This window comes from Oncorhynchus nerka, linkage group LG22, assembly GCF_034236695.1.
Source record: "Oncorhynchus nerka isolate Pitt River linkage group LG22, Oner_Uvic_2.0, whole genome shotgun sequence".
NCBI classification, from domain to species: Eukaryota; Metazoa; Chordata; class Actinopteri; order Salmoniformes; family Salmonidae; genus Oncorhynchus; species Oncorhynchus nerka.
In genome coordinates this window covers 7,909,383-7,930,360 of record NC_088417.1, presented here as the reverse complement: position 1 = coordinate 7,930,360, position 20,978 = coordinate 7,909,383, and the positions used below count along the sequence as shown (strand labels likewise).

Genomic DNA, 20,978 nt, shown 5'->3' with positions numbered 1-20,978 from the left:
GGATGTCAGGCCAGCAACACTAAAGCTGCCTGTCTGTGGGCCTGTCACCATGGTAACGCCTGTAAAGAGCTGGATATTAGTGACAGGATGTCAGGCCAGCAACACTAAAGCTGCCTGTCTGTGGGCCTGTCACCATGGTAACGCCTGTAAAGAGCTGGATATTAGTGACAGGATGTCAGGCCAGCAACACTAAAGCTGCCTGTCACCATGGTAACGCCTGTAAAGAGCTGGATATTAGTGACAGGATGTCAGGCCAGCAACACTAAAGCTGCCTGTCTGTGGGCCTGTCACCATGGTAACGCCTGTAAAGAGCTGGATATTAGTGACAGGATGTCAGGCCAGCAACACTAAAGCTGCCTGTCTGTAGGCCTGTCACCATGGTAACGCCTGTAAAGAGCTGGATATTAGTGACAGGATGTCAGGCCAGCAACACTAAAGCTGCCTGTCTGTGGGCCTGTCACCATGGTAACGGTCAAGCCAGACTGTATAGTCGCCAGTGGTGTGTTTGCGTCTAGCCTTCTCTTTCTTCCAAAGGGGTTGTTGAAGGAAATGTCAACGTGTTAATTGTATGTATGTAACAGTGTTTGTACGATGGTACATAAACAGCAGCGTTGCCAACCAGTCAGTCACTAACGGATCTGATGCACTTGTTTTCAGTCCCGACCATGTCTGCTCCCCCCGGAGCCCCTCCCCCTCCTCCACCTCCTCCTCCTCTCCCTGGGCAGAGCCCCCCAGTGGCCCCAGTGGCTTCTGCAGCAATAGGTGAGCCCAAAGAACCACAAACCACTATACCGCCTGTGGTGGTGGTGATGGTAGTGGTGGTGGAGGTGTTGTGGTGGTGGAGGTGATGATGGTAGTGGTGGTGGTGGTGGTGGAGGTGATGATGGTAGTGGTGGTGGTGGAGGTGTTGTTGTGGTAGTGGTGGTGGTGGAGGGGATGATGGTAGTGGTGGTGGTGGAGGTGATGATGGTAGTGGTGGTGGTGGTGGAGGTGATGATGGTAGTGGTGGTGGTGGAGGTGATGATGGTAGTGGTGGTGGTGGTGTTGTGGTGGTGGAGGTGATGATGGTAGTGGTGGTGGTGGAGGTGATGATGGTAGTGGTGGTGGTGTTGTTGTGGTGGAGGTGATGATGGTAGTGGTGGTGGTGGTGGTGGTGGGGTGGTTGTGGTGGTGGTGGAGGTGATGATGGTAGTGGTGGTGGTGGTGGTGGTGGTGGTGATGGTGGTAGTGGAGGTGATGATGGTGTGGTGGTTGTGGTGGTGGAGGGGATGATGGTGGTTGTGGTGGTGGTTGGGAGGTGATGATGGTGGTGGTGGTGGTTGGTGGAGGTGATGGTGCTGGTGGTGGTGGGTGGTGAAGGGGATGATGGTGGTTGTGGTGGTGGTGGTTGTGGGGGTGGTGCTGGTGGTGGTGGAGGTGATGATGGTAGTGGTGGTGGTGGCCTGTCACCGTGGTAACAGCTCCAGTGTCTGTGAGCCTGTCATCGTGGTAACAGCTCCAGTGTCTGTGAGCCTGTCATCGTGGTAACAGCTCCAGTGTCTGTGAGCCTGTCATCGTGGTAACAGCTCCAGTGTCTGTGAGCCTGTCACCGTGGTAACAGCTCCAGTGCCTGTGAGCCTGTCACTGTGGTAACAGCTCCAGTGCATGTGAGCCTGTTACCGTGGTAACAGCTCCAGTGCATGTGAGCCTGTTACCGTGGTAACAGCTCCAGTGTCTGTGAGCCTGTCACTGTGGTAACAGCTCCAGTGCCTGTGAGCCTGTCACCATGGTAACAGCTCCATTCTGTGAGCCTGTCACCATGGTAACAGAGCCAGTGTCTGTGAGCCTGTCACCATGGTAACAGATCCAGTGTCTGTGGGCCTGTCACCATGGTAACAGCTCAAGTGCCGACCCCTATTTCCTTTTTTAAATTGATTTTACAATGTTCCAAATTTCCACAAAGATAGTTTTGCACATCTTCCCAATGCCAGTTCCAATACCCTTCGATGAGAGAAGAGGTGCTGGTCAAGAAATGACCAGCTGCATTGTGTGTAATGTACTCCAGAACATGATGTATGTGGTTGATTTGACTCAATGTCTCTGGCCATAGTATGAAATCAGCTTCCATCTGTTCGGAGTAAGAATCATATTGGGGTTGTGTGTGTCTATGGTTCGTGTTTATTTTTCCACTGCATGGCTTCTACTCAGTATGTGAAGGGTTTCATTTGATTGACTGTCATAGCTTTGAAGTACAGGGGCTGTATGTTTTCAAGCGTCTCAACAGTCATAGTCCTGATCTAGGATCAGTTTAGCCGTCTTAGTTCAATAATGAATAAGAGTATATGGACAGAAGGGATCTGATCTCAGATCAGCATGAGATGCTTTGTGAATATGGGCCCTAATATGGCCCCCCCATGTGTGACTGTATGTGTTTCTGGATGTTCCATCAATGTTGCAGATGCATTGTGTCTTTCGTTGTCACAGTATTATGACATCCCTGGCTATGACCCTGGTATAACCCTGTGCTACTCGTTCAAGATGGCCGCTACAGAAAAAAAAAAAAAAAAATGCTACAAATGAAGAAAGAAACATATATTTTTTTTCCCTCAGCTTATCAATCAAAAACATCAGTGGAATTGTGAGGTCCGTACTTACGAACTCTTGCTTACACCTCAGTTCAAAAAGCATTTGGAACAAATATACTAGCTGTTAGCTTTTTCCCATTAGAAAACATGTAATAACTAGCCGACTTGCTATACCAGGAGTCACCTGTGGTTTATTATCTGGTTAGAGCCAGTAGAGAAGAAGGCTCAGTCTGAGGGACATTTTAACTGTTTGTTGAGTCCTCTGTTCACCTGAATCTGAACTTGCTCCAGTTAGATCCGTGACTATTTGAGAGAAGAGCTTCTCCAGAGAGCTACCGTTATCTGACCCAGTAAACAGGACATGTCCAAATGTAGGAAAATACATTCTACACACACAAACACGTACACCCACACTTTCATATTTACCACACACACACACACACACACACACACACACACACACACACACACACACACACACTCGCCCTCATTCAAATACTTCCTCATACCGTAGCAACATATCTACCTGTGTGTCTGGGCACTTCCTCATACCGTAGCAACATATCTACCTGTGTGTCTGGGCACTTCCTCATACCGTAGCAACATATTTACCTGTGTGTCTGGGCACTTCCTCATACCGTAGCAACATATCTACCTGTGTGTCTGGGCACTTCCTCATACCGTAGCAACATATCTACCTGTGTGTCTGGGCACTTCCTCATACCGTAGCAACATATCTACCTGTGTGTCTGGGCACTTCCTCATACCGTAGCAACATATCTACCTGTGTGTCTGGGCACTTCCTCATACCGTAGCAACATATCTACCTGTGTGTCTGGGCACTTCCTCATACCGTAGCAACATATTTACCTGTGGCGTGTGTCTATTGTGTATATTTACAGTATTCAAACAGTCTTGCAATATGATTTGAATACAGCAAAGAACTTGTGTCACTCCGTAAATGAGTGGTGTTGACCCCTCAGTCCGCGTGGAGTGGTGTTGACCCCTCAGTCCGCGTACCTGTGTGTCTGGGCACTTCCCTCAGTCCGCGTGGAGTGGTGTACCCCTCAGTCCGCTGTGGTGTTGACCTTCCTCAGTCCGCGTGGCAACATATTTACCTGTCCGCGTGGAGTGGTGTGACCCCTCAGTCCGCGTTGGTGTATGACCCCTCAGTCCGCAAACAGTGGTGCAATCAGTGATTCAGTCCGCAAAGACCCCTCAGTCCGGTGTCCCCCTGTTGACCCCTCAGTCCGCGTGGAGTGGTGTTGACCCCTCAGTCCGCGTGGAGTGGTGTTGACCCCTCAGTCCGCGTGGACCCCTCAGTCCGTGGTGTTGACCCCTCAGTGGTGTGTGACCCCTCAGTCCGCGTGGAGTGGTGTTGACCCCTCAGTCCGCCCCTCAGTCCGCGTGGAGTGGTGTTGACCCCTCAGTCCGCGTGGAGTGGTGTTGACCCCTCAGTCCGCGTGGAGTGGTGTTGACCCCTCAGTCCGCGTGGAGTGGTGTTGACCCCTCAGTCCGCGTGGAGTGGTGTTGACCCCTCAGTCCGCGTGGAGTGGTGTTGACCCCTCAGTCCGCGTGGAGTGGTGTTGACCCCTCAGTCCGCGTGGAGTGGTGTTGACCCCTCAGTCCGCGTGGGAGTCCGCGTGGAGTGGTGTTGAAAGCCCCAGGAGGTGTTGGGTATTTTGACCCCTCAGTTGGAGTAGGATCCCCAAGGTGTTGGGTATTTTATTAGGATCCCAATTAGCTGTTGCAAAAGCAGCAGCTACTCTTCCTGGGGTTCCACACAGAACACAGAACATGAAACGCAAAACAGAACATTAATAGACAACAGCTCAAGGACAGAACTACATAAAAAAAAATAAGGCACACTTAGCCTATATATCAATGTATACTCACAAACTATCTAGGTCCAATAGGGGAGAGGCGTTGTGCCGTGAAGTGTTGCTTTATCTGTTTTTTGAAACCAGGTTTGCTGTTTATTTGAGCAATATGAGATGGATGGAAGTTCCATGCAATAATGTCTCTATATTATACTGTACGCTTTCTTGAATTTGTTCTGGATTTGGGGACTATGAAAAGACCCCTGGTGGCATGTCTGGTGGGATAAGTGTGTGATAAGTGTGCCCAGTCAAAACTGTTCGCTGCTCTGGCCCCCCAATGGTGGAACAAACTCCCTCACGACGCCAGGACAGCGGAGTCAATCACCACCTTCCGGAGACACCTGAAACCCCACCTCTTTAAGGAATACCTAGGATAGGATAAAGTAATCCTTCTCACCCCCCCTTAAAAGATTTAGATGCACTATTGTAAAGTGGCTGCTCCACTGGATGTCATAAGGTGAATGCACCAATTTGTAAGTCGCTCTGGATAAGAGCGTCTGCTAAATGACTTAAATGTAAATGTAAATGGTGTCAGAGCTGTATGTAAGTTGACTATGCAAACAATTTGGTATTTTCAACACATTAATGTTTCTTATAAAAAAGAAGTGATGCAGTCAGTCTCTCCTCATCTATTAGCCAAGAGAGACTGGCGTGCATGGTATTTATATCAGCCCTCTGATTACAGTTAAGAGCAGAACGTGTCGCTCTGTTCTGGGCCAGCTGCAGCTTAACTAGGTCTTTCCTTGCAGCACTGGACCACATGACCGGACAATAATCAAGATTAGACAAAACTTGAGCCTGTAGGACCTGCTTTTTGGTGTGTGCTGTCAAAAAAGCAGAGCATCTCTTTATTACGGACAGACCTCTCCCCATCTTTACAACCATTGAATCTATATGTTTTGACCATGACAGTTTACAATCTAAGGTAATGCCAAGTAATTTAGTCTCCTAAACATGTTCTAAAGCCTCACCATTCATTACCAGATTCAGCTGAGGTCTAGAACTTAAGGAATTATTTGTTCCAAATACAATGCTCTTAGGTTTAGAGATGTTCAGGATCAGTTTATTACTGGCCACCCATTCCAAAACAGACTGCAACTCGTTGTTAAGGGTTTCAGTGACTTCATTAACTGTGGTTGCTGATGTGTATATGGTTGAATCATCAGTATACATGGACACACATGCTTTGTTTAATTCCAGTGGCAGGTCATTGGTAAAAATAGAAAAGAGTAGAGGACCTATAGAGCTGCCCTGCTGTACACCAGATGTTTGACATTAGAAAAGCTTCCATTAAAGAAAACCCTCTGAGTTCTATTAGATAGATAGCTCTGAATCCACGATATGGCAGAGGTTGAAAATCCATAACACATAAATTTTTCAACAACAGGTTATGGTCAATAATATCAAAGGCTGCACTGAAATCTAACAGTACAGCTCCCACAATCTTCTTATTATCATTTTTCTTCAACCAATCATCAGTAATTTGTGTCAGTGCAGTACATGTTGAGTGGCCTTCTCTACAAACATGCTGAAAGAGTTTGCTAAGAGCTGGCAGCAAGCTGATAGGTCTGCTGTTAGAACCAGTAAAGGCTGCTTTACCACTCTTGGGTAGTGGAATTACTTTGGCTTCCTGTTACTGTAATTTAATTATGTCAATGTGTTTTCATTAATTGAAAACCCTTAATCTATTTTATGAGAATTTGTAAGATTCTTGTTTTCATAAAATAGACGGAGACCAGCCATTTCAATAATAGGTAACAGAATTTATTATCGGAGCGCGCTGCCACTTCACCATGAGCAACAGTTTATATACAAAACATTACGTAATTTCATTGTTTAACAGAAACACCTCTCGACAGGGACAAAGTGAGGTGAAAAGTTCATTCTAACTTACTAACACACTCCCAGGTAACTTTTGCAGGTAACTTTTGACCCCTCAACATTATCAATCACCACTTAGCTGACAGTTCTAATTAACAGAAAACCTAGGAATGCACTCACTGTCTTATCTAAAAACCCCAGAGCTCAGTTTCGTCGGTTCAACCATAGGTTAACGACCTTATCTGTTTACACAGTCCCCAACCCATTTGTTTCTTCCTAGTTGGAATGGTGTTCATGAACTTTAATTACTCCTTGTCTGTGTCACACAATCACATCTTATGAACTCATATTGTTAATCAGATATAATAAAACAGAGTATAAGTTTACTTAGTTACAGTTCCATTTAAAATGATTTGTTCAGTCATTTAATCATAATTTTACCAACACTTCCCTCCAGGCCTGAGGACAAAGACTTTCCTCAAGGCTCAGATTAAAGATGACAGATAGGAGTGGCTACAGAGTCCGCTACCATCCTCAGTAGGAGTGGCTACAGAGTCCGCTACCATCCTCAGTAGGAGTGGCTACAGAGTCCGCTACCATCCTCAGTAGGAGTGGCTACAGAGTCCGCTACCATCCTCAGTAGGAGTGGCTACAGAGTCCGCTACCATCCTCAGGAGTGGCTAGGAGTAGGCTACAGAGTCCGCTACCATCCTCAGTAGGAGTGGCTACAGAGTCCGCTACCATCCTCAGTAGGAGTGGCTACAGAGTCCGCTACCATCCTCAGTAGGAGTGGCTACAGAGTCCGCTACCATCCTCAGTAGGAGTGGCTACAGAGTCCGCTACCATCCTCAGTAGGAGTGGCTACAGAGTCCGCTACCATCCTCAGTAGGAGTGGCTACAGAGTCCGCTACCATCCTCAGTAGGAGTGGCTACAGAGTCCGCTACCATCCTCAGTAGGAGTGGCTACAGAGTCCGCTACCATCCTCAGTAGGAGTGGCTACAGAGTCCGCTACCATCCTCAGTGGGAGTGGCTACAGAGTCCGCTACCATCCTCAGTGGGAGTGGCTACAGAGTCCGCTACCATCCTCAGTAGGAGTGGCTACAGAGTCCGCTACCATCCTCAGTAGGAGTGGCTACAGAGTCCGCTACCATCCTCAGTAGGAGTGGCTACAGAGTCCGCTACCATCCTCAGTAGGAGTGGCTACAGAGTCCGCTACCATCCTCAGTAGGAGTGGCTACAGAGTCCGCTACCATCCTCAGTAGGAGTGGCTACAGAGTCCGCTACCATCCTCAGTAGGAGTGGCTACAGAGTCCGCTACCATCCTCAGTAGGAGTGGCTACAGAGTCCGCTACCATCCTCAGTAGGAGTGGCTACAGAGTCCGCTACCATCCTCAGTAGGAGTGGCTACAGAGTCCGCTACCATCCTCCGTAGGAGTGGCTACAGAGTCCGCTACCATCCTCCGTAGGAGTGGCTACAGAGTCCGCTACCATCCTCAGTAGGAGTGGCTACAGAGTCCGCTACCATCCTCAGTAGGAGTGGCTAGAGTCCGCTACCATCCTCAGTAGGAGTGGCTACAGAGTCCGCTACCATCCTCAGTAGGAGTGGCTACAGAGTCCGCTCCATCCTCAGTAGGAGTGGCTACAGAGTCCGCTACCATCCTCAGTAGGAGTGGCTACAGAGTCCGCTACCATCCTCAGTAGGAGTGGCTACAGAGTCCGCTACCATCCTCAGTAGGAGTGGCTACAGAGTCCGCTACCATCCTCAGTAGGAGTGGCTACAGAGTCCGCTACCATCCTCAGTAGGAGTGGCTACAGAGTCCGCTACCATCCTCAGTAGGAGTGGCTACAGAGTCCGCTACCATCCTCAGTAGGAGTGGCTACAGAGTCCGCTACCATCCTCAGTAGGAGTGGCTACAGAGTCCGCTACCATCCTCAGTAGGAGTGGCTACAGAGTCCGCTACCATCCTCCGTAGGAGTGGCTACAGAGTCCGCTACCATCCTCAGTAGGAGTGGCTACAGAGTCCGCTACCATCCTCAGTAGGAGTGGCTACAGAGTCCGCTACCATCCTCAGTAGGAGTGGCTACAGAGTCCGCTACCATCCTCAGTAGGAGTGGCTACAGAGTCCGTTACCATCCTCAGTAGCTTTCCATCCAAGTTGTCAATGCCAGGAGGTTTGTCATTATTGATCGAAAACAATAATTTTTCCACCTCTCCCACACTAACTTTACAAAAATTCAACCTTGCAATGCTTTTCTTTCATTTTTTAAATATTAATATTATTATTTAAATATTTAATGCATGAATGCGGCTCACTGTTCGTTGTTGGCATTTCCTGCCTAAGTTTGACCGCTTGACCAATTAAATAATCATACAAATAATTGGCAACATCGAATGGTTTTGTGAGGAATAAGCCATCTGATTGGATGACAGATGGAGTTGAATTGTCTTTCTGCCCATAATTTCATTTAAAGTTCTCCAACGATTTATTCCATCATTCTTTATATCATTGATCTTGGCTTCATAATACAGTTTCTTCTTCTTTTTGTTGAGTTTAGTCACATAATTGCTCAATTTGCAGTAAAATGTGCAGCCAGACTTATTAGCCACTCCCCCATCTCTTTCAACCATACAGTTTTTCAATTCCTCATCAATCCATGGAGCCTTAACAGTTCTAACAGTCGGTTTCTTAACAGGTACATGTTTATCAATAATTGGAAGAAGCAAATTAATAAAAGCATCCAGTGCAGTATCTGGATGCTCCTCATTTATCACATCAGACCAACAAATATATTTAACATTGTCCACAGCAAAATCTTTTGTATTAGACCAGAACCCTATGGCACCCTATTCCCTATAATATAGGGCCTATATAGTGCACTACTTTAGACCAGGACCCTATGGCACCCTATTCCCTATATAGTGCACTACTTTAGACCAGAACCCTATGGCACCCTATTCCCTATCTAGTGCACTACTTTAGACCAGAACCCTATGGCACCCTATTCCCTATATAGTGCACTACTTTAGACCAGAACCCTATGGCACCCTATTCCCTATATAGTACTTCTTAGATTTTCTTTATTGACTGCGCCAACTCCTTTTACGTTGAATCTATTCTCTTATATACTATTTAAGGCCCAGCTTTTGGAACTTTGGCTTTCCTGGATATAGCCACTATATTGTGATCCCTGCATCCAATGTGTACGGATACAGCTTTAGAACAAAGTTCTACGGTATTAATAAAAATGTGATCGATACATGTGGATGATCTTGTTCCTGTAGTGTTTGTAAACACCCTGGTAGGTTGATTAATAACCTGAACCAGATTACAGGCACTGGTTACAGTGAGTAGCTTCCTCTTGAGTGGACAGCTTAACGAAAACCAGTCAATATTCAGGTCCCCAATAAAGTAGACCTCTCTGTTTACATCACATACACTATCAAGCATTTCACACACATTATTTAGATACTGTTAGCACTTGTTGGCCGATAGCAACACCCCAAAATAAACGATGTGCCAAGTGAACCTGCAACCACAACACTTCAATAACACTTGACAGAAGATCTTCTCTAAGCATTACAGGGATATGGCTCTGAAAAAAATTAATATATATATATATATATATATATATATACATATTTAAACAACACAATGTAACTCCAAGTCAAACACACTTCTGTGAAATCAGTCTGTCCACTTAGGAAGCAACACTGATTGACAATAAATTTCACATGCTGTTGTGCAAATGGAGTAGACAACAGGTGGAAATGATAGGCAATTAGCAAGACACCCCCAATAAAGGAGTGGTTCTGCAGGTGGTGACCACAGACCACTTCTCAGTTCCTATGCTTCCTGGCTGATGTTTTGGTCACTTTTGAATGCTGGCGGTGCTTTCACTCTAGTGGTAGCATGAGACGGAGTCTACAACCCACACAAGTGGCTCAGGTAGTGCAGCTCATCCAGGATGGCACATCAATGCGAGCTGTGGCAAGAAGGTTTGCTGTGTCTGTCAGCGTAGTGTCCAGAGCATGGAGCCGCTACCAGGAGACAGGCCAGTACATCAGGAGACGTGGAGGAGGCCGTAGAAGGGCAACAACCCAGCAGCAGGACCGCTACCTCCGCCTTTGTGCAAGGAGGAGCACTGCCAGAGCCCTGCAAAATGACCCCCAGCAAGCCACAAATGTGTATGTGTCTGCTCAAACGGTCAGAAACAGACTCCACAAGGGTAGTATGAGGGCCCGACGTCCGCAGGTGGGGGTTGTGTTTACAGCCCAGGACGTTTGGCATTTGCCAGAGAACACCAAGATTGGCAAATTCGCCACTGGCGCCCTGTGCTCCTCACAGATGAAAGCAGATTCACAATGAGCACGTGACAGACGTGACAGAGTCTGGAGACGCCGTGGAGAACGTTCTGCTGCCTGCAACATCCTCCAGCATTACCGGTTTGGCTGTGGGTCAGTCATGGTGTGGGGTGGCATTTCTTTGGGGGGCCGCACAGCCCTCCATGTGCACGCCAGAGGTAGCCTGACTGCCATTAGGTACCGAGATGAGATCCTCAGACCCCTTGTGAGACCATATGCTGGTGCGGTTGGCCCTGGGTTCCTCCTAATGCAAGACAATGCTAGACCTCATGTGGCTGGAGTGTGTCAGCAGTTCCTGCAAGAGGAATTGATGCTATGGACAGGCCCGCCCGTTCCCCAGACCTGAATCCAATTGAGCACATCTGGGACATCATGTCTCGCTCCATCCACCAACGCCACGTTGCACCACAGACTGTCCAGGAGTTGGCGGATGCTTTAGTCCAGGTCTGGGAGGAGATCCCTCAGGAGACCATCCGCCACCTCATCAGGAGCATGCCCAGGCGTTGGCGGGAGGTCATACAGGCACGTGGAGGCCACACACACTACTGAGCCTCATTTGGACTTGTTTTAAGGACATTACATCAAAGTAGGATCAGCCTGTAGTGTGGTTTTCCACTTTAATTTTGAGTGTGACTCCAAATCCAGACCTCCATGGGTTGATACATTTGATTTCCATTGATCATGTTTGTGATTTTTTTTTTTTTGTCAGCACATTCAACTATGTAAAGAAAAAAGTATTTAATAAGAATATTTCCTTCATTCAGATCTAGGATGTGTTATTTTAGTGTTCCCTTTATTTTTTTGAGCAGTATATATATACTGCTATATATATATATATATATATATATATATATATATATATACTGCAACACCTCCCCCATAAGCATTTCTGTCTCTTCTATAGATGTTATATCCTTGTATTGCTACTGATGTATCATCAAATGAATTATCTAAGTGAGTCTCAGAAATGGATAATATATTCATGTTATCTGATGTTAACAAGTTATTGATTCCATGAACCTTGTTTCTAAGGCTACATATATTAATCTGGGCTATTTTCAGCCCTTTCCTGATCAAAGATAGACATCATATGGACAAGAGCAGACATAGCCAGATAAAAAAAATATATACATTCAGCAGTCCATTAATCACTGTATGTGTGTGTGTGTGTGTGTGTGTGTGTGTGTGTGTGTGTGTGTGTGTGTGTGTGTGTGTGTGTGTGTGTGTGTGCGTGCGTGCATGCGCTGCGGGGTTGAAGCTACGAACCCATACGCTTGGCTCTCTCATCCCTTCCAGGCTTCTGGGAGGGAGGATGGACAATGAGCCGGTCATAGTGTATGTTGTATTGATCCCTCAGTCCGTGTGGAGTGGTAGAAAGCCCCAGGAGTAGTTGAAGGAGCTGTCCCCTTTTAACTGTCTCCTTCTGTCCTTAAATCATGTGTCTATTCTCCCCTGCATTGCATCAACCAATGCCTGCGTGCCACGTCATCGACTGCAGTCAGGGTTAAGATGGATGTCTGATATGGTTTGCTGATATGTTAAATACCTATCCAGGATCTGGTATACGTCTGCAATGTAGTCGGGGAGGGACTCCATCTATGAATTGGGGTGTGTCTGTCCATCAGGAAGGGAACACCCCCCTGAAATGGACAAAAATGAATGGGAAGTCATTGGCACGTCCATCAGGAAGGAACTCCACCTATGACTTGGTGTGTGTCTGTCCATCAGGAATGTGTGTGGTGATTCCCCTCCCCTTCCCTTCCCTCTCCTCGTCTGGGTCTCTGTGATTGGTCTTAATGCTGGTGGGTCAGTTGCTTTGAGCAGCTCTGCAAATCTGAAGTCTACTCTGTTATTGGGTGTCACTGATTAATTTTCTGGGTTCTGTCTCTCTTTCTGTCTCTTTCTGTCTCTGTCTTTCTGTCAATCTCTCTCTTTCTGTCTCTCTCTCTCTTTCTTTCCCTTGGTCTTTTCTTCTCTCTGTCCCCCTCCCAATCTCTCTGCCTCTTCCTCCCCTCCTGTATCTGTTTCGCTCTCTCTCTTTCTCTGGGTGTTTCTACTCTAGCGGTGGCCCCCGGGCCTGGTCTTGGCCCCATCCCCATGTCCCAGTTCGGCACCATCTCGCGGCAGATCTCACGGCACAACTCTACCACCTCTTCAGTCTCCATGGTTTCGGCCACGGGCACCTACCGCCGGGCGCCGTCCGTCACCTCCCAGTTCTCCCTGCAGCAGCAGCAGATACAGCAGCCGTACATTAACGGGGGAACCTCAACCTACCCCCAGAACTCAAGTAAGACACATGTCCCCCCCCACCAACACCCCTCTATTAGACTGGAGATAGATAGACCCCCCATTAGACTGGAGATAGATAGATCCCTGCCCCCCTATTAGACTGGAGATAGATAAGATTCCCCCCAACACCCCTCTATTAGACTGGGGATGGATGGATGGATGATGGGTGGGTGGATCGATACTATAGATAGATAGATTCCCTCTCATGGGAACGGCACTTGTCTTTTACTAGCACAGGGGAGCTACACTATGCACTACTTTCCCTATGGACCCAGGTCAAAAGTAGTGCACTACATAGGAAATAGGGTGCCATTTGTACACTATGCACTACTTTCCCTATGGACCCAGGTCAAAAGTAATGCACTACATAGGGAATAGGGTGCCATTTGTACACTATGCACTACTTTCCCTATGGACCCAGGTCAAAAGTAGATGCACTACATAGGGAATAGGGTGCCATTTACGAAGCATCAAGTCTACCACTCTCATTGGATGGCCCAGAAGCTAATTACTTCACTGTCACTCAAATCAAATTGTATTTGTCACATGCGACGAATACAACAGGTGAAGAAGACCTTACTTACAAGCGCTTAAAGTTACAAATAATGAAACAGCAGCAGTCACCATGGCAACTGACTGATTTCAGTGCTTTAAGAAGTTTTAAGGAAAATAAATGTTAAGTAAAAATAAAAAGTAAAGTTACAAATAATGAAACTGCAGCAGTCACCATGGCAACGGACTGATTTCAGTGTCGTCCAGGTTCTAATCTGTGATTGGCTCTGCAGGTTAGAGTTTGTAGTCAGAGGCCAGTGACAGCGCCACAGTCGTTTCATCCTCGAGGTCAGGGGTGGTTTCTCCAAAGCGCTAGTACTGATTTCTCTCTTGTCGAAGTGCTCTGGTGAACGTCTCTGTACATTTGACGTAGAATATATTCCAGTCCTCGGATTCTCCAGCTGGTACATTCAATATGCCTCTGTTTTCAGTACGATCTGAGGATTTGTTAAAATCACAATTTATGTGTGTGTTTCACAACCTCTTTTAAAGTGGTTGATTTCCACCTCTCTCTTCTCTCCCTGTTCCCTCAAATGTACTAGCCAGCACCCCAAGAGGGTGACCCCAGCTCAAGGTGTCCACTTGTAGTCCTCTGTCCTGTACCTTTCCACTAAAACTCCTGTGGGAACACAGACACAGGCAGGCCCGGTGATGTGCAGGGCGGACTGAACTCAATAACCTCATCAAGTCAAAATGGGAAAAATAAATAAATAAATTCAAAAGAAGATTGAGAATAAAATGTGATGAAGTCAAGCTGTCGGCAGCCACGTGTTCCGGTTGGAATTGAGGTTCGCCTCGGCTCTCCCCTCTCCGCTCTCCCCTCTCCCTCTCCCCTCTCCCCTCTCCCCTCTCTCCCCTCTCCTCTCTCCCCCTCTCCTCTCTCCCCTCTCCCTCTCCCCTCTCCTCTCTCCGCTCTCCCCTCTCCCCCTCTCTCCCCTCTCCCCTCTCTCTCCTCTCTCCCCTCTCCCATTCACTTACACGGTGAAAGACCGGGCTGGCGTTAAAATCTCACTGTCACAATGTTAACAGGCATCACCGTGTGCAAAGGGTTGTCATTGAATGTTAAGGTCCATCAAGCACTAAGAGGACACTGTCTTGTGTCCCAAATCGCACACTATTCCCCATAGGGCTCCGGTCTAAAGCAGTGCCCTATAAAAGGAATAGGGTACCAGGCCCGGAACTTTCAGATGATTCTTCTTCTTCTCTCCTTTTGTTAGTGATGTCATGAACCCCGTGGCTGTTCCATAACACGACTTTCTGCAGCTGCTAACGAGCCACTTATCCAAGCATATATAACGGCATGGCGCGCTTCCTTCAGTAAAAGATCCTGATTTAGACATGGGGTTGACCTCGAGCCTATAGATTAACAGACATTTTAAAACAGCATTAGCAGGGGTTGACCTCGAGCCTATAGATTAACAGACATTTTAAAACAGCATTAGCAGGGGTTGACCTCGAGCCTATAGATTAACAGACATTTTAAAACAGCATTAGCAGGGGTTGACCTCGAGCCTATAGATTAACAGACATTTTAAAACAGCATTAGCAGGGGTTGACCTCGAGCCTATAGATTAACAGACATTTTAAAACAGCATTAGCAGGGGTTGACCTCGAGCCTATAGAGCATTTTAAAAACAGCATAGATTAACAGACATTTTAAAACAGCATTAGCAGGGGTTGACCTCGAGCCTATAGATTAACAGACATTTTAAAACAGCATTAGCAGGGGTTGACCTCGAGCCTATAGATTAACAGACATTTTAAAACAGCATTAGCAGGGGTTGACCTCGAGCCTATAGATTAACAGACATTTTAAAACAGCATTAGCAGGGGTTGACCTCGAGCCTATAGATTAACAGACATTTTAAAACAGCATTAGCAGGGGTTGACCTCGAGCCTATAGATTAACAGACATTTTAAAACAGCATTAGCAGGGGTTGACCTCGAGCCTATAGATTAACAGACATTTTAAAACAGCATTAGCAGGGGTTGACCTCGAGCCTATAGATTAACAGACATTTTAAAACAGCATTAGCAGGGGTTGACCTCGAGCCTATAGATTAACAGACATTTTAAAACAGCATTAGCAGGGGTTGACCTCGAGCCTATAGATTAACAGACATTTTAAAACAGCATTAGCAGGGGTTGACCTCGAGCCTATAGATTAACAGACATTTTAAAACAGCATTAGCAGGGGTTGACCTCGAGCCTATAGATTAACAGACATTTTAAAACAGCATTAGCAGGGGTTGACCTCGAGCCTATAGATTAACAGACATTTTAAAACAGCATTAGCAGGGGTTGACCTCGAGCCTATAGATTAACAGACATTTTAAAACAGCATTAGCAGGGGTTGACCTCGAGCCTATAGATTAACAGACATTTTAAAACAGCATTAGCAGGGGTTGACCTCGAGCCTATAGATTAACAGACATTTTAAAACAGCATTAGCAGGGGTTGACCTCGAGCCTATAGATTAAACAGACATTTTAAAACAGCATTAGCAGTAGCCTTTCTAGGGGTGGAATTTGAAAATATTAAATATTGGCCCCTATCTTATCTATTCATGTAAAAAAAAAATGTTTTATTTAATTTCAGACAAACATCAAGCCGTTGATGATTGTTAGACAAAATATACATCAGTGCGGACAACTGCAACATGCTACTGTAGCTAGAGGGACCCCTGCTGTGATGAGTCACTTGTCCCTGACCCTTGACCCTGACCATTTCTAAGGTCAGCTGTTTATTTTTAAATGGTGGCACCATAGAAATAGAGTCTGTAGAACGGGCCTCCCCATTTAAATCAGGATTAGAGGCCAGGATTAGAGGTTCGAAAGCCTCATCGATTATATTTCTATGGGTGGCACTCTTCACGCCACGGTTTGTGAATGTAACTCGGTTCATTGAAAGCCAGGGGCAGTAGGGTTGCAGACAGCCGTACGGCAACGCTACAATCATCTCATTCAGATTAGGATTAGGAGCAGGAACTGGCAACTTGACAATAATCAAACCTAATCTCTGTATAATCCCTCAATCTCTACAACAATCAAACCTCATCTCTGTATAATCCCTCAATCTGTACAACAATCAAACCTCATCTCTGTATAATCCCTCAATCTGTACAACAATCAAACCTCATCTCTGTATAATCCCTCAATCTGTACAACAATCAAACCTAATCAATTCAATTCAATTCAAGGGGCTTTATTGGCATGGGAAACGTGTTAACATTGTCAAAGCAAGTGAGGTAGATAATATACAAAAGTGAAATAAACAATAAAAATTAACAGTAAACATGACACATACAGAAGTTTCAAAACAATAAAGACATTACAAATGTCATATAATATATATATATATTATATATACAGTGTTGTAGCAATGTACAAATGGTTAAAGTACACAAGGGAAAATAAATAAGCATAAATATGGATTGTATTTACAGTGGTGTTTGTTCTTCACTGGTTGCCCTTTTCTCGTGGCAACAGGTCACAAATCTTGCTGCTGTGATGGCACACTGTGGCATTTCACCCAGTAGATATGGGAGTTTATCAAAATTGGATTTGTTTTCGAATTCTTTGTGGATCTGTGTAATCTGAGGGAAATATGTTTCTCTAATATGGTCATACATTGGGCAGGAGGTTAGGAAGTGCAGCTCAGTTTCCACCTCATTTTGTGGGCAGTGAGCACATAGCCTGTCTTCTCTTGAGAGCCAGGTCTGTCTACGGTGGCCTTTCTCAATAGCAAGCCTATGCTCACTAAGTCTGTACATAGTCAAATCTTTCCTTAAGTTTGGGTCAGTCACAGTGGACAGGTATTCTGCCACTGTTGACTCTCTGTTTAGGGCCAAATAGCATTCTAGTTTGCTCTGTTTTTTTGTTAATTCTTTCCAATGTGTCAAGTAATTATCTTTTTGTTTTCTCATGATTTGGTTGGGTCTAATTGTGCTGCTGTCCTGGGGTGTGTTTGTGTTTGTGAACAGAGCCCCAGGACCAGCTTGCTTAGGGGACTCTTCTCCAGGTTCATCTCTCTGTATGTGATGGCTTTGTTATGGAAGGTTTGGGAATCACTTCCTTTTAGGTGGTTGTAGAATTGAACAGCTCTTTTCTGGATTTTGATAATTAGTAGGTATCGGCTTAATTCTGCTCTGAATGCATTATTTGGTGTTCTACGTTGTACACGGAGGATATTTTTACAGAAATCTGCACGCAGAGTCTCAATTTGGTGTTTGTCCCATTTTGTGAAGTCTTTGTTGGTGAGCGGACCCCAGACCTCACAACCGTAAAGGGCAATGGGCTCTATGACTGATTCAAGTATTTTTAGCCAGATCCTAATTGGTATGTTGAAATTTATGTTCCTTTTGATGGCATAGAATGCCCTTCTTGCCTTGTCTCTCAGATCCTTCACAGCTTTGTGGAAGTTACCTGTGGCGCTGATGTTTAGGCCAAGTTTTATCGTTTTGTCTAGATGGAATTTGTATTTGTGGTCCTGGCGACTGGACCTTTTTTGGAACACCATTATTTTGGTCTTACTGAGATTTACTGTCAGGGCCCAGGTCTAACAGAATCTGTGCAGAAGATCTAGGTGCTGCTGTAGGCCCTCCTTGGTTGGTGATAGAAGCACCAGATCATCAGCAAACAGTAGTCATTTGACTTCGGATTCTAGTAGGGTGAGGCCGGGTGCTGCAGACTTTTCTAGTGCCCGCGCCAATTCGTTGATGTATATGTTGAAGAGGGTGGTGCTTAAGCTGCATCCCTGTCTCACCCCACGACCCTGTGTGAAGAAATGTGTTTTTTGCCAATTTTAACCGCACACTTGTTGTTTGTGTACATGGATTTTATAATGTCGTATGTTTTACCCCCAACATCAGTTTGTATAGCAGACCCTTATGCCAAATTGAGTTAAAGGCTTTTTTGAAATCAACAAAGCATGAGAAGACTTTGCCTTTGTTTTGGTTTGTTTGGTTGTCAATTAGGGTATGCAGGGTGAATACATGGTCTGTTGTACGGTAATTTGGTAAAAAGCCAATTTGACATTTGCTCAGTACATTGTTTTCATTGAGAAAATGTACGAGTCTCTAATCTCTGTATAATCCCTCAATCTGTACAACAATCAAACCTAATCTCTGTATAATCCCTCAGTCTGTACAACAATCAAACCTGATCTCTGTATAATCCTTCAGTCTGTACAACAATCAAATACCTTGGGAAACCTGGACTCAGTCTCTGGCCTCCCTGAATTAAAAACCACAAGCATAGATTTGTACACATTACATATTAAACTAATTTCATTGTAGAAGTGCACAAAACTCATGACTAACCTTGCAATGTGTGTGTCTCTTAATTCTTGCAATGATAGTATTGTATTGACTTGTGTAGGGGTACTCTGTTTCCTGTTGACTTGGGTTGGGTTACTCTGTTTCCTGTTGACTTGGGTCGGGGTACTCTGTTTCCTGTTGACTTGGGTCGGGGTACTCTGTTTCCTGTTGACTTGGGTCGGGGTACTCTGTTTCCTGTTGACTTGGGTCGGGGTACTCTGTTTCCTGTTGACTTGGGTCGGGGTACTCTGTTTCCTGTTGACTTGGGTCGGGGTACTCTGTTTCCTGTTGACTTGGGTCGGGGTACTCGGTTTCCTGTTGACTTGGGTCGGGGTACTCTGTTTCCTGTTGACTTGGGTCGGGGTACTCTGTTTCCTGTTGACTTGGGTCGGGGTACTCTGTTTCCTGTTGACTTGGGTCGGGTACTCGGTTTCCTGTTGACTTGGGTCGGGGTACTCTGTTTCCTGTTGACTTGGGTCGGGGTACTCGGTTTCCTGTTGACTTGGGTCGGGGTACTCTGTTTCCTGTTGACTTGGGTCGGGGTACTCTGTTTCCTGTTGACTTGGGTCGGGGTACTCTGTTTCCTGTTGACTTGGGTCGGGGTACTCGGTTTCCTGTTGACTTGGGTCGGGATAATATTTTCATCTATTGTTGGTGACTGATATCTGTTTCTCTCGTCCTTCTCTCTGTCCTCTCTGTCTACTTTATATCCTTGATTTCTCTCTTTCGTTTGGTATGTGTGGGGGGGCTTCCCGTGGCTATAGCTGCCCCTCCTCCCCCCATGCCCCAGCTGACTCCACAGATACCTCTGACAGGCTTTGTGGCCAGGGTGCAGGAGAACAGTAAGTCCACAGGCCCAGCACACACTCTCTCTATTCCCCAGATCACTCTCCCTGTTCCCCAGATCACTCACCCTTTTCCCATAAATCTGAGTAGAACAACCCCCATCTGTCAATCACACACAGCATGCTTTGTGCCTGTTCACTCAACTGTCCTGCCTGTCTGTCTGTCCTGTGCAGTAGACAGCTCTTATCTATTGTCTGTGTTAATAAATAGTATTCTCAGACAGATGCTTATTGCCATTGACACCCATTGCTTTCTCCGCTATGCAGATACTGAGGACAAATAGTGTAAAAAGTGGCTCCATTCCAAGATTATTCAGGAGAATGTATACAATACCCCATAATTCCATCACAATACCCCATAATGACATCACAATACCCCAATAATACCTGTTACGAATCCCTTTTGGCCCGACAGTCTAGGGGGATGGTAATGAGACCCGTAACATAACTCATGCAAATTATTATTGTGACAAAGTAAAAGTGTGAACGAAATAACCACGACAACAGAAATCTACCGTCAAACTCCAGGTTTATTTATAAACACACGGTAATGGGGGGAGCAGGAAAAGGGGCTGAGCTGGACCCAAGGAAAGAAACAATAAGTATTCAAAAACACCCCTAAGCCAGACTAGCCTACTTTAACAACAGCTAACTAACTAACCAAAAATACAGTGGGTGGTCCACCCAGTTCTAACTAGTGTATTTAACAAAGTTCACCTACGGGTAGTGTATGCCCATGGGTGACTTGTCTTGGTTTCCCCTTTTCCCACCAGCAAACAAACACCATAACCAAAAACAATACTCACAGGTGATGACAAAGTGCTATGAGGTGCTTAAACAAAAGAGAGGTTAAGACACAAAGCGAGAATGAAACACAGAGACCTACAGACATGGCATTTACAGAGAGATTGAGCTAGAGATTGAGCTAGAGATTGCTCTAGAACAAACAAATGATGGGGTTTTTAAACCATGGGGAAGGAACTGTGATAGGGTAGGAAGTAGGAGGAGGTGTGTCTTCTGATTGATGATTGATTGTTGACTGATTGGGGAGTGATGGTTTTCACCTGTGAGGGGAGAAGGAGAGAAAAGAAACACACACAGGATACACACACACAGGATAACTGTATCCGTAACAATACCACATAATGACATCACAATACCACATAATGACATCACAATACCACATAATGACATCACAATACCACATAATGACAAAGCAAAAAAAAAAAGTTTTTTGCTCATTTATGAAATAAACAAAACCTGAAATATCACATTTACATAATTATTCAGACCCTTTAATCAGTATTTTGTTGAAGTACCTTTTGCAGTGATTACAGCCTCTAGTC

The 20,978-nt window shown here is 45.6% G+C and overlaps 1 protein-coding gene across 8 annotated transcripts in view; it reads left to right on the top strand.

The window, feature by feature from the left end:
* Positions 1 to 20,978, top strand: part of LOC115117884 (abl interactor 1-like) — a 126,900-nt gene that overhangs the window by 94,955 nt on the left and 10,967 nt on the right. Inside the window, exons 7-9 of one of the 8 annotated variants that reach the window (XM_065006884.1) lie at positions 658 to 762; positions 12,692 to 12,916; positions 19,552 to 19,629. The exons of 1 other annotated variant lie outside the window; for it this stretch is intronic. In XM_065006884.1, coding sequence (XP_064862956.1) covers positions 658 to 762; positions 12,692 to 12,916; positions 19,552 to 19,629 — 408 coding nt within the window. The remainder of the gene's footprint in view (positions 1 to 657; positions 763 to 12,691; positions 12,917 to 19,551; positions 19,630 to 20,978) is intronic. 6 more of the 8 variants (XM_065006887.1, XM_065006889.1, XM_065006886.1 and 3 more) reach the window with 6 other exon arrangements.